Below are 17,290 nucleotides of genomic sequence, written 5' to 3'. Positions count from 1 at the left end.
CCTCCATCTGACAGGATGTGAGGCTTCCTTCAAGGAGCTTCCCATGAATATTTGTGGTGTGATAAAATAAAAACATGCTACTTAGAAATGGTTTTAATTCTCCAATTTCCAGATCCACTTCAGTTTTTCAGGCTAGCCTCCCTAAGAAGGCAATGAAACTACAAAGGGTCTCCACTTTTTCCGAGGCACCTGTCTGCAGAAAAGCTGCCAGATTGGTAACCTGAGATAGGTCATTAACTTCACCAAATGATGTCAGATTTGAAGCAGACATAACAGTATTTGTAATGAAGTCATTTTTAATCTCACCATTTTGAAATGTGCTCAAGTATCTTTTATTTCAAAGCTCTTCAGATGAAGACAGCTTCACCTGACAAGGTGAGGACCATTCAGTTAAAGCTGTTACAGGACTGGTTTAGAGATCACCAGAAAGAACATTCTGTACACTTCAGTTAGGAAAGGAAACTCAGTCCTACACTATCAGCATTTATGCTCAGTGCAATGCTGAACATCTATAATGAAAGTATGAGCCCATCCTCAGAAAATGTTAATTCCAAAAAACAAATCCCAATATTGCTGAATGACTCCAACATTTTAACAAGAAAAAAAAATCTTACTTTAAAACTGATGACAATGTATTCTAAAAAGAGTCTGCTGTCTAAAATCTAATGTCTTAAAGACTTTAAATGGGTTGTTTCAAAGAGATGCACATTTTATGCCAGCTATATTAAAGCTAATAATATATATATATAAAATATATTTAGATAATATAGTATGTGTAAAAATACATGTGTACACTTGCAACAATATTTCTGAGAAAGTCTTAATATAGAAAGATAATTGATTAATCTTGAGGATTCAACAAAAAGTTATCAGCTCTCCCCCATTTTCCTCTAAAAAAAGAAAAACAGACACTGGGATTCTGTTTTCTTTTATATTAATACTTCAAATACATTACAATATTACCTGTGAAAGCCATTCTTCATCTTCCTGTCCACTATGGTCAGAGCCTAAGCTGTCATAGGACCCATGTCGAGTAATAGGTCCAGGACTTCCAGGGGGTACCACTATAGGGGAAATAAAATGGATTTAAACCACTTTAATTCATGCAGTAGACAAATGCATGTGAACACTTCAAATACTGTGGTAATCCATAAGATAAAATATGACACTAGAGAACAGAGGCAATTCACACAATTAATGAACAAATATGACTAAAGTCCTTATGTGCATAAGAAAGATGCCAACAGCAAACTTTAAACACTATCTGCAAGACTAGTCAGGTGTGGGGATGCATTCCTATAGTCGCAGCTACTTTGGAAGCTATGGAACCAGCATCACTTGAGTCTAGGAGCTCGAGAATATTCCGGACAAAGTAGCAAGACTCTATTTCAAAAACAGACAAACAAACCCTAGAGGAATTTAGTAAAGGCATCTTACCACTGTAAAAGAAATAAACAATTGCATGTTAATACCAAAAGTACATGAAGAAGCAGTTGGCAAAATCTATTCTCTGAGAGGACTAAAAGACCATTCATTAGTTTTCATATGAATGATAGGCATAAAATGATATTTAATTGAAAAACATTTTCAGTAGCTAAAAAATTTTCATTTGTTCAAATAAATATGCTACTTTTTTGGCTATTTCAGTAGTGTCCCTCATTCGTAAGTGGTATGATCCAAACGTCCTACTTAGTGAAAGTAATAAAATGATTAGTCAAATATTATGTCATCAAAATCGTAGCATCCTCGTGGGAAGGTATATGCTATCTATCTATTATCTACTTACCTACCTACCTCTAAGAAATATTTTCTTTTTTAGAGTAGTCTTAGATTCACAACAGAAGAGAACTGAAGGTACATAGATTCCCTATATACTCCTATTTCCCATTTTCCTATTCACAAGAAATCAAGCAATACAGTAATTGAGGAATCGTGAAAAGGAAAAACGGCAGGTAAAGGGGAATAGGAAACCAAAAGAAATGAGTGAAACAGGAAAGAATGGGAAAAAGAAAATAGTATTTCTACAGTGGTGAGATTTGTATATATGTCTACAGTCACAATTTCTTACACTAGGTTCCTAAAATTAAAGAGGATGTAAACATTGAAAAAAACAATAATACAGATTTCCAGAAAGAGCTTACTACAGACTTCCATGAACAGTACAGGAGAACGGCAATCTTCATGCACCCTGCCAGAACAAAGTATTTAGAAGGACTACATCTTAATGAACAGATACAAATGAAGTACACAAAAATTTAAATTTTAAAAGACACATACTCACAAGAAGATTACCTTAACATGCTACAGGAAGAGAAATGAGACCTAACACAGGCAATTACTTGACAGAAATGTATTTACACAGTGTAGTGTCAGAGTGTAAGATTTGCAGTGATTAAAACTGTTACCAGCAAGTTCCTTAAAATCACAGTTCTGAAGGTAAGGAACATGCTCATATTGGCAAAAAACACAAGTGAACACAAAGGCATACACCTAAATTCTTGTGAGGGTGAGTGCTTTTTAAAAAATTATTCTTTATTAGTACATTTTAGGTATACAGTACAGTTACAATCATAATTGGGATCTTGTACCTTTACATGATACATCTTGGTTCTTCTTTTTTCTCCATTCCCCTGCCCTCCCTTCACCCTTCCCTATTTGCAGAGACTTTGTTTCCATTTTTTTCCCTTTCTTATTTTTTCTTTTCCCTTCTTAGCTTTCCCCTACCCCTCCCACTTCCCCTACACCTTTACACGTTTTTTTCCTATTACACAATATGAACTTTACATTTTGATTCTTCTTTACACTTTGTTTTTCACACAAGAGAAACTTTGGCATTTACACATGTGTGTCCTATTAATTTCACTTAAGAGTATGGCTTCAATGTGCATCCACTTAGCTATAAATGTCTCTAGTTTCTCATTCTGAAGTACTGAGTAGTACTCCATTCTGAGTACTGAGTAGTACTCCATTTTATATATTAAAAACAAAAAAACACACCTTCTTTATTCAGTATCCAGTTGATGGGCAATTAGGCTCTTTCCAAGTTTTAGCTATTACAAATTGTGCCACTATAAATATGGGTGAGCACATACACTGTGATACTCAGCTACCTCATCTTTGACAATGGAGCCAACCATTCTTACCAGAGGAAAGACAGACTCTTTAATAAATGGTTCTGGAAAAACTGGATTTCAACTTTCCAAAGATTAAAACTAGACCCCTATCTTTCACCATGCACTAAAATAAAATGCAAGTGGATTAAAGATCTAAATATTAAAACAGAAACATTAAACTTGTTGGAAAATAAATTAGGTAGGACTCTTGAAGACACTGGCACAGGAAAAGACTTTATGAACAAATCTTCAGTAGCACAGGAGCTAGTACAAAGATCAATACCTGGGGTCTCATCTTTTTAAAAAGCTTCTGCACTGCAAGAGAAACCATGAACAGAGCAAGAGACAACCTACAATGTGGGAAAAAATTTTACCAGCTGTTCCTCAGACAAAGGTCTGCTATCCAGAATATATAAAGAACTAAAAAAAAATCAGACGCCCCAAATTTATAAAGCCAATTCAAAAATGGGCATCTGAAATGAACAGACATTTCTCAAACAAAGAAGTAAAAGAAGCAAACAAACATATGAAAAAATGTTCAACATCACTGGTCATTCGAGAGCTACAGATGAAACAACACTGAGATTCCACCTCACCCCAAAAAGAATGGCTGCTATCAAGAAATAAACCAATAACAAATGTTGGTGTGATTGTGGGGAGAAAGGAACCCTTCTCCATTGTTGGTGGGAGTGCAGACTGGTGCAACCACTGTGGAAATCAACATGTAGATACCTCAAATAACTAGGATTAGAAGTGCCATTTGACCCAGCTATTCCCCTACTGGGTATATTCCCAAAAGAACTGAAAGAATCATACCACAGTGAGTGCTTTTATAAAGTAAAGAATACCACAATAATTGTCAATTACTATTTAAGCAGTCTTTTGGAAATAATGTTGTCAACTGATGTTTTAAAAAAGCTTAATTGTCTACAAACTATTCATCACCTATATAATGAATATCAGATATCAAATTCTTAATACCAACAGAACAAGATCCCTCAAATCCCCACCTCTTAAGTAATCAAAAAGTTGCATATGGACCAAAACCTAGAAGTTAGGCTATGCTTTGGAAAGCAGACAAAGGCAGAGATGATTTTAAAGGAGTGAGAAAGTAAGTTATGAAGATCTCTGAGGGCAGTCTTATTAAGGGAAGATTAAATACAAAGACTTTGAGGTGAAATAAAAAGGGAATGTTTTAGTAAAAGCCTGGAGGTCACTGTAGCTGGGTGGGTTAGGCCAGGTAGTGAGAGGATGAAAGGGAAGGAAGGATCAGCAGCTTTTAAAAGACTTTTTGCGGGGGTAGGGACGTATAAAACTATAGCAACATGACACTGAAAAGCGTAGGTATGAGAAACAATGCCCTTGTGTACGTGACTATCACTCAGTGTGAATGTCTCCAAGTATGTCTGTTGTGTGCTGTATATGCTAACCTTAGTCTGGTATTTGTCACAGAATAAGCACCTAAGAAGTAGTAAATGGATGGATGGAGTTCTGCATTTTGAATTAAGTAATGGTACCAGAATAGAAGGATGCTTATTGATCTATCATCAAATCGTATAAAATATATTGTTTGAAAATAGCTTCAAAATAAGTCAAGGGCAGAGAATGGGTTGGAGAGCAGAATTACAGATAGAACAAGACTAGTCATGTTAATCTTTGTTGAAATGGGCTCACAGGTAAACGGAGGTTTATTATACCACTGCTGTATGGTTTTGTCTACTTTTGGAATTTCCCACAATGAAAGGGAAGGAGGAAAAGAAAGGGTAAGGAGAAAAATCCTTTCTGTCCTCATCTGCTTTCCAAAGGAAGTAATAAATATACCAAAATATACATCTAAGAAACAGTACCATAAATCTGAACCTCGAACTCCTAGAGATTGTAAGAAGGGATTCCCTGCCTTCTATTCAAGAGTTTTCTAATTAAGAATGCTTTGAAGCCATTAGAAGATGGATGTTATAAAAATATGTCTGGAGGTAAAATACTTTTCAACAATGAAATTTTCCCCAATCCAGGTAAGAAAAACACTTTGTTCACCACCTTGAAAAAATAAGTAAAAACTTTGAATCTTGGATTAAAAACAAACAAACAAAATAGCAAAGAAAAGTAGAACAGCAGAGCTTGCATGCTCCCTAACTACCCAATTAGTAATAGTGGCACAGACAGCAAGTAGAGAAGAGAAGGTTCCCAGGGAGAGGTTGAGAATAGCAGAGTGCCAGGCAATGCAGGGAGCAACAGCTGTAAAAGTGGCAATCTCAGCCTTGAGCAGGGTTCTGGGAAGTGCCAAGTGGCAACTGGCAATAGGAGGTTTGGACATAGTGGGTCTGCACCACCCAGTGTGTGCCGACACAAGTGAGAAGAATGTGCACAAGGGTTAACAAAGAGACAGTCCAGAGAGGAGACAGGATTCCAAGCAGAAACAGGAATGAATGCTGCAGAGACCCACATGATCCCGTGACAGATAACCTGAGTGGGAACTCGGATGCCTCTGTGACGACAATGAGGATAGAATGTCCCTAACTCATGTCATCACTGTATATTCTGCTAAGAAACTTTACAAGGAGTTACAAATGTCAAAGATTAATCCTCCCATACTTCTAATAAAGTAGTTATGAAAGTGAACATGTCTAAGATTAATGTATTTAAAGAAAAATAAAGTTATATATCTTGCAAACCCGAATACAATGGACCAAGACACATATAAGCTAAGGAAAAATATTCAGTATTTTTATGAACATTTATCAACTACATTTAGATAATTAATAAATATCTACAATAAAAGGATATGGCTTTCTGGGATATAAATCTTGCCATATTCTACTCCTGCCTTTAGTAATTTAAAACACCCATCTGGCCATACCACCCTGAATGTGCTCAATCTTGTCTGATTTAGGAAGCTAAGCAGAGTTGGGCCTGGTTAGTACTTGGATGGGAGTAATTTAAAACATCACAGATCCACATAGCTAAGAAAAATATACTATCAATTTGTTTCGGAATATAATTCCAAAAATTACTGTTGAGTGTGGTGGTGCACACTTATAATCGCAGAATTCTGTGAGGCTGAGGCAGGAGAATCACAAGTTCAATCCCAACCTGAACAACTTAGTGACTTAGCAAGATGCTGTCTCAAAATATAAAGGGGTGGGTATGCAGATCAGAGGGAAGCCCTTTCAATCTCCATTATGTGGGGGCTTAAAAAAAAAACTCCCTTCAAATAGACATTTGATAAGTATAGATCAACAAGCAGGGGCAGGACAAGTAGATCATTATGAGGTCACTGTGAAACAGACTGTTTATACTGTGCTCTCAGGAAAGCAGATGATGCTTACAGTGAATAAATAAGAGCTTAAAAAAATCACTGTGTATTTTGCTGTCTTACAGTGATATATGGGTGTATGTATGTGTTTGTGTTTCCATGTATATATTTTCATATGTGTTTATGTGTAAAGAAAACAAAAACAAATCTACTTCAGGATTGACCTTTGCAAATTATTCCTGTTAATACAAGATGAAAATACTTTCAAAATCAGTACAGCAACATAAATAAAATTTTGAAAAACAATTAAATGATCTTCATAGTAATATTCCTACATCTGAATTCCATGTAACAAAATTCTTAAACAGCTAATCCATAATATAACTTTTCAAATTTATTAACAACTTAGGGAGAATTCATTTTTGTTTTTGTACTAGGAATTGAACCTAGAGCCATCACACTGAATTATATCCCCAGCCCTTTTATTAAAAATTGTTTTATTTTCTTACCCTAAGTTACTAAGTTGCCAGGCAAGGTTCTAACTTATGATTCTCCTGCCTAAGCCTCCCAGAGTACTGCAGTTATACATGTGTATACCAGTTATACATGTGTATATTCCTTGTAAGGAATAGGGTTTGGGGTTTTTTGTTGTTGTTGTTTTTGTTTTTGTGGTCCTAAGGATTCAACTTGGACCACTTGCAAGGCACACTTGGCACCGCTGAGCTTAATCCCCGGCCCTGGGTTTTGTTTTGTTGCTGTTGTTGTTGTTGTTGTTTAAACTTGAAGGTGTTATGCTATGCAAATAACAATTACTAAATTAAAGAGTCATAAACACGGTATTAACAGACATCAAAACTGACATTCCTAACTTCAAAAAAAAATCCACCTATTTAAAACTGGTTAACATGGGTTACAATATATGACTTCGAACAAAGGTTCCAAAAAGGAACTATTACTTGTCCTGGAGAAATCTGAACTTCTTGTCATATCATTTCTTTCCTCCTGAAAATGAGACTATTACCTCAATTTCATGTATCAAATTTTTTCTAAAATACCCTCAAAGAAACAGCTAGCTCTCAAAAACTTAAGTATATTTGCAGTAAATCTAGGCTTCTACACAACACAAAGATAAAATTTTATTACTTATATATTGAATAGACTTTATATTGGAGCAGATAATTAATCACTCTTCTTGTTGGACCAGGTATAGATTTTAGCTCTTTATTAAAAAAAAAAAAAAATCAAATCTGGCCAGGGATTTAGCTCAGTGGTGCCGCTGCCTGCCTCGCAAGCTCAAGATCCCGAGTTCAATCCCGGTACAAAAAAAATTTAAATCAAATTTTCTAAAAACGACCAATATGGGATGTAGGCTTTGCTTTAAGATGGGAAGAAAAATTATCCGTATTTATCACTGATTTAAACTAATGAGGGAAGAATAGCCAATGAATATGAAGTTAAAAGACTAACCACATACAGGTTATAAGCATCCTCTTTACATAAACTAACATAAAGCTTAATGCTAAACACTGAGTAGTATTTATTTATAAAACCAATAAAGGGAAAACCCACTGGTACTATTATGTTCTATTCTTCTAGTTAAAAATCATCTTAGCTGTGGCTCTGGAAGTGTTGCAGGACATAACCAATCAACTACATTTAGCACTTTTGGACTAGAGATGTTTCAAAAGCATCCTACCCTTGAAATTACTTGCAGTATTACTGATATTAGGAAAGTCTGCTTCCCAAACAAGATTTAAAAAGCTGACCCAGATAGTACCTGGTTTTTATATGGGACAGAGTGCCTGAGCTATCTACTTTAAATTTATGCTGAAAACCTAAAATATTTTTGGAGGTTGCATAAAAGATTAAATTCCTTTATAAATTATAATTTCAAATTCATACTTGTCTTTAAAAATGAAGAATCAAAGATTGACAGAAGGGCTCTTCTGTGAGAGGGTGTACAGGATGACAGTGGCAACTGAGTTTTATTTTTTATTTTTTTTGTTTGCCCTACTCTACCATATCCCCACCCTTCCTCTGCAAACAATAAAACCCCTACAGTGCTAAAATGTTCAGTGGAGACCAGAAAGGTGAATATTGTTACGCCAACATTTTTCAGGCAATTATTTAGGGGAACAACACTACTTTTTCTAGTAACAGTGAAATTTGCGAGTTAAATGACATCATGCAGGCTCAGAGTTCACCCAAAGGCCACAGTGATAAACTTTCATCCAAGGACAAACCTCAATATATTTTTGGTTCTTATTAAAAACAGCATCTACATAGCTGCCATACAATAAGAGAGGGCTCTTTACCAAACTCTGTTTCTGCTCAGAAAGCACTCAGGATGTAAGGAGGAAATTCTGCTGGCAAATGTAGTTTCTTAGTACAGAAACCAAATTTGCCTTTTAAAAAAGAAAGACTAAAAACAAATAATCCAAAAGCAAAATGATCAAAGGCAGTTGTCAGTGAATAAGCAATTCACAAAAGAGGAAATACAGCAACTGACAGGTATAATCAAACATGAATAATCACAGATTTATAAATTTAAACAAGTTATCATTTCATACCTAAGTGGCAAAAATTAAACTTTAGTGACAAAAAAAAGGAAGAAGACTTTCAAGTTAAAAATAATACACACAAGCCCCCTATTAAGTTCATACCCTGGTTACAAACACTGGAATTTAAATGTTAAGGAATTCACTGAATTTCACATAGAGTAGTCGTGCATCAATGATCTGGTGATTAGCAGCCATTCCTAACAGCAGTGCAACAACTAAAGTGATACAATACATAAGAGGGAATGAGCTTTACCTACGTTATATATTAAACGGATCAATGATCTTCCTTGCTCCCTGACCCTCTGGTACCATAGATGTTCTCTAATTAATTATTAAAGTTTTCTAACAGTCAGTCATTGTACATCTCTGGTTTCATGTTCCTCTTATTCCACATTCCCAGAAGAACAAGACAGGCAATATATAATTAGAAAAATGGCATACCTTCATTGTCTATGAGATAATAGATTTCCCTAAATAACTGACAACTCTGGGTACATCTTATCTCCCCTCCCTGGTCACCTTTGCTGAATTCCCAAAGTGTTACAATATTCCCACAGGAGATATAACTGAGGAGCTTCCAGTTATTATTCCTAGGTCCAAAAGGTCCTCTGACATTTGATATCTATACAAGTTATACCTGGGGGTAGCCTGATGGGGCTCACAGTTTAGTTTTATTCTCAGCATATCCACACATATTTCATAAAATGAAGAAAAGAATACAACACAGCAGAGAAACAAAAATAAACAAATCAAACAGAAACTGATGGCACGACAGAAAAGCTGACCTTGCTGCATACTGTCGCATCCCCACTGTATTAAGTTTAGTGATGTTTTTTAAAAAGAAAGTGCTACTTCTCATGGGCTTATGCAACTCTCTCCATATGCATCCACTCGTTACTTGTGTACTTACACAAACATCGAAAAGAAGGTCGGTTTTATCCCAACTGCTCCAACACATGGCAGAGAGTGTTTCTACTGAAGGGAACGACTGACTGCTTGATGGAGGCAAGAAGCACTCAAGTCTAAACTCTGCAAAGTACCGCGAACTGTAAATACTTCAACAGTAGCACTGGTGTTCTCAGAGCAAGTTAACCAAACCTGCATGTTAAATGCTCGGCTCCAAATTCAAAGACCGCTCTAAAATACCGTGTCCTTTCTAAAAGACAAAGATAAGCACTGGGCAGGCATATAGAAGCTTTTGCGAAGGTTAGGAAAAGCATCAGTTTTTGGTCATTAATCTATGTGAGTCATCAGGTATGTCACAATAAACCCTGACCAAAACAAATAAATAAGTAGAAATGAATGGTAGGGTGTTGTGTGCAGTGTAGAAATCATTTTTTAAAGAGTTAATGCAGCTTCATCCACGATTCACTTATATCATCTATACCATATAAGAAAGTCCAGATCATTACACAGCAGGAAGAACTACAGATGTTCTCTTACGTAAGCAGAAGAGGGAAAACTATCTTGTCTTTACAAAGAAACATATGCACAGGAACGCTTTCCTATCACTAAGGATCCATCATGGTTCTTAAATTTAAAATAAAACAGAAAATTCACAGAACCAAGGACTGGTCGCGAATGAAACCAGAACACTTACTAATAAATACAATAGACTTCTATCTTTCCAAAAATAAGACAACATTTTCCAAGGTTTAATCTTTCTCTCCTGCCCTACAATGGCAAACTACCGAAGAGAATTAGCTTTACAAATGTTTGCCACTGCCTCATCTAATGAATTAAATCTATGTATTATGATATTTAGGCTGTTTTTAAGACCATTATAAAAAGATTCATCCTGAAGTAGGTAGCTTTCTTGTAACACACTGTCATCTCACACACTGAAAAAAAGGTTTTAAGTAGAAGGAATAAGAAGGGTGAGTTTTATGAATTATTGAGGTTAGATAGCATAACTTTTACCAATTATATAACTATACAATTTAATATTTTTGTGTACGTTCAAACATTTCTACAATAAAAATTTTCTAAAAACAGTTTTATGAATATTTGAACAAACCAAACAACTATTGCATGATCTACAGACTGACATAGTCATCTTGAGTATTTTTTGGCTAGGATAAGAGATATGAAATATTTAGGACTATTTAGTGATCCAAAACTGAAGTAAATTAGACTAACATTTGTCTAAAATGATGTTTCCTTCATACAACAGTATTATTGCCATCCATATTTAATACCATAATTTTATTTTTGTGTGGCATTTGATTTCTATTCTTGGCAATAAATTGAGATAGTACTTCTTTTTCTACCATTCTCAATTTTCTGTCCCTCTCATCTTTCTTCTACTCCATTTAACTTTTTGTCATTCATTCATGTCTTCCTTCCTTCATGCCTTTAAAAAACTGCTTTTAAAAATGAATTGTTAATATAACATATATATGTTAATCATAAACTTCAAAGAGTATGGAGTAAAAAGTGAAAGTCACTTTCCTCTTCCTTATTCAATGAAATAGTGTTTGAAATTATATATTCCTCTGGGATTGTAGATGTTTTAATGTTAAGAAACGTACATGTTTAGGAATAAGTTTCAGAGTCTTAAGGCAACTAACTGTCAAGACAAAACAAAACAAAAACACTTGTAGATAGTAGCCTTTCAGGATAAAATGGACACACACACAAAAAATCTCATTCCTTATAAAATTACTAGGAGAACAAAGACATTCAAAGCTAAAAGGTCTAAAAGAAAATTTTAATTGACAATGACAAATAGAACTGCTATGTAAAATTTCTTTTTAAAAGTTTTTTAGCCAGGCATGGTGACGCACACCTCTAATCCCAGCAATTGGGAGGCTAAGGCCAGAAGATCACGTAAGTTCAAGGCAAGCCTGGGCTACATAGTGAGTTCAAGGCCAGTGTGAGCTACACAGAGAGATCCTGTCTCAAAATATAATTTTTTTTTTGTTTGTAAATGCACAGAAAAGTACAGGGCCATTCGTGTGCACAAAACCTATTATGTTCAGAAGAGACACGATCTAATGCACATCCTTAATTTTCCCTGTTGTAGGTTCACAACAGAGCACCTCTGGCTGAGCTACCTGGTAGAATCATACAAAACTTGTAAAATGAAAGAAAGATTTTTCAAAGAGAGACATTTATAAGCATTTACAAGCAACAGCTACCTTTAGCCAGTTTTTCTTTTCCATCCAAGCTATTGGATGAAGTTTGTTGGATTAATAATCTCATTTACTCCAGTGATGACCCTGGTAAGAGGGATGTTATTCTCATTTTAAAGACCAGAGAGAAAAGTTCAGAGAGCTTATTTGCCCAGAGTCAAACAGTCAGCAACTAATACAGAATTCAAATTCAGGACTGAAAATGAAAAAATGGAAATAAAGTGTTTGTAAATGGGGAAGGGAGGAGGGGGTGAAGGGAGGGCAGGGACAAGGGGAAAAAATGAGAACCAAGACCTGTCATGTAAAGGTACAAGATCCCAATAATGAATGTAACTGTATTGTATACCTAAAATGTATCAATAAACTCAATTTTTTAAAAAAAGAAACAAATTCAGGACTGAAGAATCTGCAGAAAATATTCTTAATTTGAGTAAAACTGGCTCAATTCATCACTTCATTGCCTACTAAATATAATTTTCTCTCATTTTAATATATACCAAACAATGGTGAAAAAATCACATTGACCAGAAGCACATCATAAGAAAGATATAGCCATTTAAAGAAATTTCACTAAAAGCAATAAACAAAGTATTTTGGCCTACTACTACTTTACATCCTCTGTAAAAGCCCTGAGCAATTATTTCCTTTTAGAAAATATTGCTTTGTGGGATTCATAGTTAAAGGTATATATGGCATAACCACAGATGGGCTAGGAGCCTGAGAAAGTGTCTAGGATGATTGCAGAGTGCCCAAGACAGGACAACAGTAGCCCCTCAAAATTCCCTATAAAATCTCAGCTCAGACACCAGAATTCATACCACATGGGTTGCTTATGGACACTCTTGATACGGTCATAAAATACCAAGAAAGAATAAAGGAAAAGCAAGAAGCTGATGGCATAAAACCAAAGAAGGCAAAATACTGTTTCTCTCTTCACACCACAATCCACAAAAATCATATGGTCAAAAGCCTCCTGTCATAGGGGAACAGATTCCAATTGTAAAGCTACAATCTATGGCACTCACTACCTCCTTACACCTCAATCACTGGGTTAGTTACCTTCAGTAAGAAAGACCATGAAAAAAACATTTTTGAGAGAGAGAGACAGAGACAGAGATAGATTGATGCTGACTCAGTAATGATGAAAGCTTATACACCATCAAAGCAAAACTAAACCATTTGACAAATGAAACAGTCTGAATTCAAGAAAAAACAATATATTCAATATGTAGCCTTGATAAACAATGGGCTAAAAGAGACTGAAATACAGAGACACTATTATTTAAACACATAAAGTATTAAAAACTATAGAAAAGCCAGGGTGACATGCTCATTAACTTTTTCAGTTTTGGGGATTAAACACAGGCCCCGCACGCGTTATGCCACACTCTACCCCAGAGCTGTACTGGCGGTCCCAAAGTTTAATGTGAAGGGAGAAGGAATCTCTCCTAGCTATCTCTAAAAGAAAAAGTACAAACATATTACTTTAAAACATTTATGGAACATACTTTTTCTGCAAAGAACAGAAGTTTCTTTTGTTTCCACTATAGTATCATAACTAGGACTTATTAGAAAAACTATGAAAACTCCTTCAAAAATACAAAGGAATAAGAGAAAAAAGACAACGACTGTGAATTCTAAGGTGCTTGTTTCCTTGAACATTACTTGATTCTGAATTTTCACAAATTTTAGGCCAAATTATAAGATTCCAGGATAGGAAACACACAAAATGTGAAAGTTGAAAAGGATTTTTAACCCCTTGATTATAAAGACAAGTAAATAGAGGCATAGAAATTAAAGATTCATTCAAGTAAACTATTCCTGTCTAGATATCCTGTTTCATAAGTAAAGGCTCTGCCAAATACCTATATACAACTATCTACCTACCTAGCTACCTATTTACCTCTAGAGAGAGAAAGTCATAGATTTCTAAAGGTACTTGAGAAATAATACAAATATGAAAATACAAGCTAGAAAAATAAATATACAAATGAGTACTGAGCAGAAGAGCTTCACTGCAGTTTCACTAGATATCTGTAGTCAGAAAAGCTTCAAACAGTTTTTATATAGCAAAACAATTTTAAATTATTTAAAGTACAATAACTAAGAGCAGCTGTTCTATTAAGGGCAAAGAGGTGTACATACACATATAAGCAACACTAGTATGAAGAAGAGATTTTGCTTTAGCAAAATCCATATTTATATGATTACATTTCCTATGGTTGAGAGTAGCTATAATTAATGGATTTTCCTCCTCCTCTTAATGCAGCCATTTGTCAATTCAAATACAGAATGCCCAATCAATTTTGATGTACTTAGTAAGCAATTTGTCAAACAGTGCTATAATCCAGTTAATATATTAATTCTTGTCATGGAGAGAGTACTAACAACTATAGTATTGGGTTTTCCTTAACTGGTGTGAGTCAAATATATGCTTTGACTCAGTGGTCACAGTTGTAAAGATCACGCCCTTGTGTCCCACATCTGAGAGCATGCAGTACTTCATCAGGTAATGGGGAAACTATTTTGCTGTAATGGAAAAGGTGTGTGCAAATTTACTGTAATAATCTGTGTGTGCTAAAATCTTTGTGTCTCATATACTTCTAATGTAAGCATGATGGTATAGGTGACAATAAATACAGAAAAAGTAAGCTTCTAAGGGAAAGGCCAGGCTTAGTAACATAAAATATACATTTAAAATTTTTAAGGAACACTTTTTGTTTGGAGCAGTACTGGGGATTGAACTCAGGACTTTCACACTGAGCTACATCCCCACCCCACTCTACCCTTTGTTTAAAATTGTGAGTAAAAGTCTTATTGTGTTGTAAAGTTGCTCACACGGGGCTCAAACTTGCAACCCTCCTGCCTTAGCCTCTCAGAGTGCTGGGATTACAGGTGTGGGCCACCAACACCAAGCTAAAAAATAAGTCATAAAAGAAATCTTACACTGCATCAAAGAATTTTAATATTTTAGCTAAAATAACATGTAAGTTAAAATTTTAACTTATACTCTCAAATTTTTTTCCTTTGCTTAGAAGGCTCTCCTTTAGCTGATACCATGTAAAACTCTGAGTATGATAGTTTTCTTACTATTTATATTTATATTTCAGCCATTAATCATTATCTGTTTCCATCTTTTCCTATGTCTATCTATACACTGCAAGTTGGAAACAGGACCACCTTCAGAAGTTTTCTACAAACACTCCAAATTTATACCACAAATCTGGACAGTGTCAAAGGAATGGTCAAATCCCTTTTCAAACTCCTCAGTGGTAAACTTGGTCACTAGAAGTTGGGGCAGAACAGAGGCCCAGAAGACAAGACTTTAACATGTCACAAATAACCTTGAAAGCTACCATAAGTATATTTAACAACCACTTTCCAAAGATAATGAGGTGTTTGCATTCACTATACTATACTTAAGTATTTTCTATAGTTTTCTATTAGGAAACCCAAAATCAGAGTTGGACATAATCCATTTCTGGAAAACAAGATTGAAAATCATCGTGGCAAATTCTATTGAATTAAAACAATGTGAAAGAATGAACAGAAATGGAATATTACATTCACTTTCCAGACATGGGTCTCCCACTGGCCCATTTATGAACCACGTAAGAGCATGGAAAAAATAATTTGCCAGACTGATCTGGCACAAGGCGGTGTATTTATTCAAAAACCTGCCCAGTATACTATCCTCCAGACTCCCAGACATCCCATTGTTTCATGTCTGCTGAGAAAGGTGCCCTATGTGTCAGAAAAGAACACTGAATATTTTCCAATGACCCAGGGGGCAGAGGTCACTTATTATAAATGGATAATGAGACCTAATGCAGTGTTCTGAGTATAGACAAAGAAAGGGTCTATCCACAGCCCCTGGTGGATTGGTCATTCAGGCTTTTATTTCCTCTGCACACTTAATGGAGTCAAACAATTGACAGAAATTCTATAGAGAAGGCTGAAACTGAGAGAAACAACTGTATTCTAACTCAGATAGACAGATACAAATAGTGACCCTGAAATGGCGCCAGCATTCCTGTTACCACTACCATAACAGACAGTTATAGTATTCCCCCTAAATTCCCATTTAGTCATTTATTAGCAATTAACCTCACTGATGGAAGTGATGGCACATCAAACCACAAGCTTCTGCCAATATCAACCCATTACATTACTGCAGGTAGGCAGACAGACCATTCTATTTCAGCTCCTTATTTGTGGAGATAAAGACAGATATCCCTGTACAGTAGGCCCCTGTTACTACTACCCAATTACCCCAATGTACACTCAGTAATAGAGGTATCTGTATGTATGAACCAAAAGTCAGACGGAATATAGTAATTAACATCAAAAGCAGAGGCACTGGTGATCTATAAACTTTTACCCAAATGATTATTTTTCTTTAATCTATCATGTTTTATCCCCGTAAAATCTGCCAATCTAGAGCAGTAAGTATTATTAGCTACAATGGAAAAAAAAAAGGCCTACTCTTAACAGTACCAGAAAAATAGCAGGTAATGAAGCTCTCTGAAGCAATGTGAAGATACTGGTATCATGCAGAATTTTTAACAGACAGTAAGAAAGAGGAAGAAAAGGAGGGGATCAGAAGAGCAGAAGCTGTTTCTCAGCATTCTCCTTTGTTTCATTTCAATTTTAGGAACAATTAAAACAGAAAGGAGGCACAAAAAAATTCACTTCAGAATAAGGTAGAGACCATTAGGTTTTTAAACAGAAAGGACTTCTGATGTTGAAATATCTGAATATAAAAAATGACCCCAAAAACGCTTAGTGAAGTATTGTATAGATCTGAGGAGTATGTAAAGACATGCAAAGATGAATCCCATACATAGAAGAGATAATCTAATCCAAAATTTCAAATAAAATATTTATAAAACTTATAGATTGTCATTACCACTTTCATTTATTATTTCACATTGTGTCACAGAATAAGGAAACTTCAGTTTCAGAATGTTCTCATTATGCACATGTAGCTCAAATCATAACCATGGGTCTCAAAATTGTAGCTCATTACACTGAAAAACTATCAAAAGACACATCAATTCATAAATATAAAGAAGTGACACAGTCAAATATAATTCAACCCTAAATAGTTTCTTCACTAGCTTGGAGAGTCAAACATGATAGAGCACTATGACACACCCTATGGCCAACAATGGACTATAAATACTCTTTAAACCCTACATTACATGTTTCCTCTATGAGAGAAAAACA

General features: G+C 35.2%; 1 protein-coding gene across 9 annotated transcripts in view; it reads right to left on the bottom strand.

Annotated features, from left to right (window-relative positions):
- The window catches only part of Bcas3 (BCAS3 microtubule associated cell migration factor), a 530,094-nt gene that overhangs the window by 267,040 nt on the left and 245,764 nt on the right, over positions 1 to 17,290 (bottom strand). For all 9 annotated transcript variants that reach the window (XM_010626745.2, XM_010626749.2, XM_010626748.2 and 6 more), the window contains one exon: positions 964 to 1,064. In XM_010626745.2, the coding sequence (XP_010625047.1) occupies positions 964 to 1,064 (101 nt within the window). The remainder of the gene's footprint in view (positions 1 to 963; positions 1,065 to 17,290) is intronic.

The sequence above is a fragment of the Fukomys damarensis genome, unplaced genomic scaffold (genome assembly GCF_012274545.1).
Source record: "Fukomys damarensis isolate Sample0158 unplaced genomic scaffold, DMR_v1.0_HiC HiC_scaffold_13, whole genome shotgun sequence".
Classification (NCBI taxonomy): domain Eukaryota; kingdom Metazoa; phylum Chordata; class Mammalia; order Rodentia; family Bathyergidae; genus Fukomys; species Fukomys damarensis.
The sequence above is the reverse complement of the archived record's forward strand: the minus strand, read 5'-3'. Positions and strand labels throughout refer to the sequence as shown.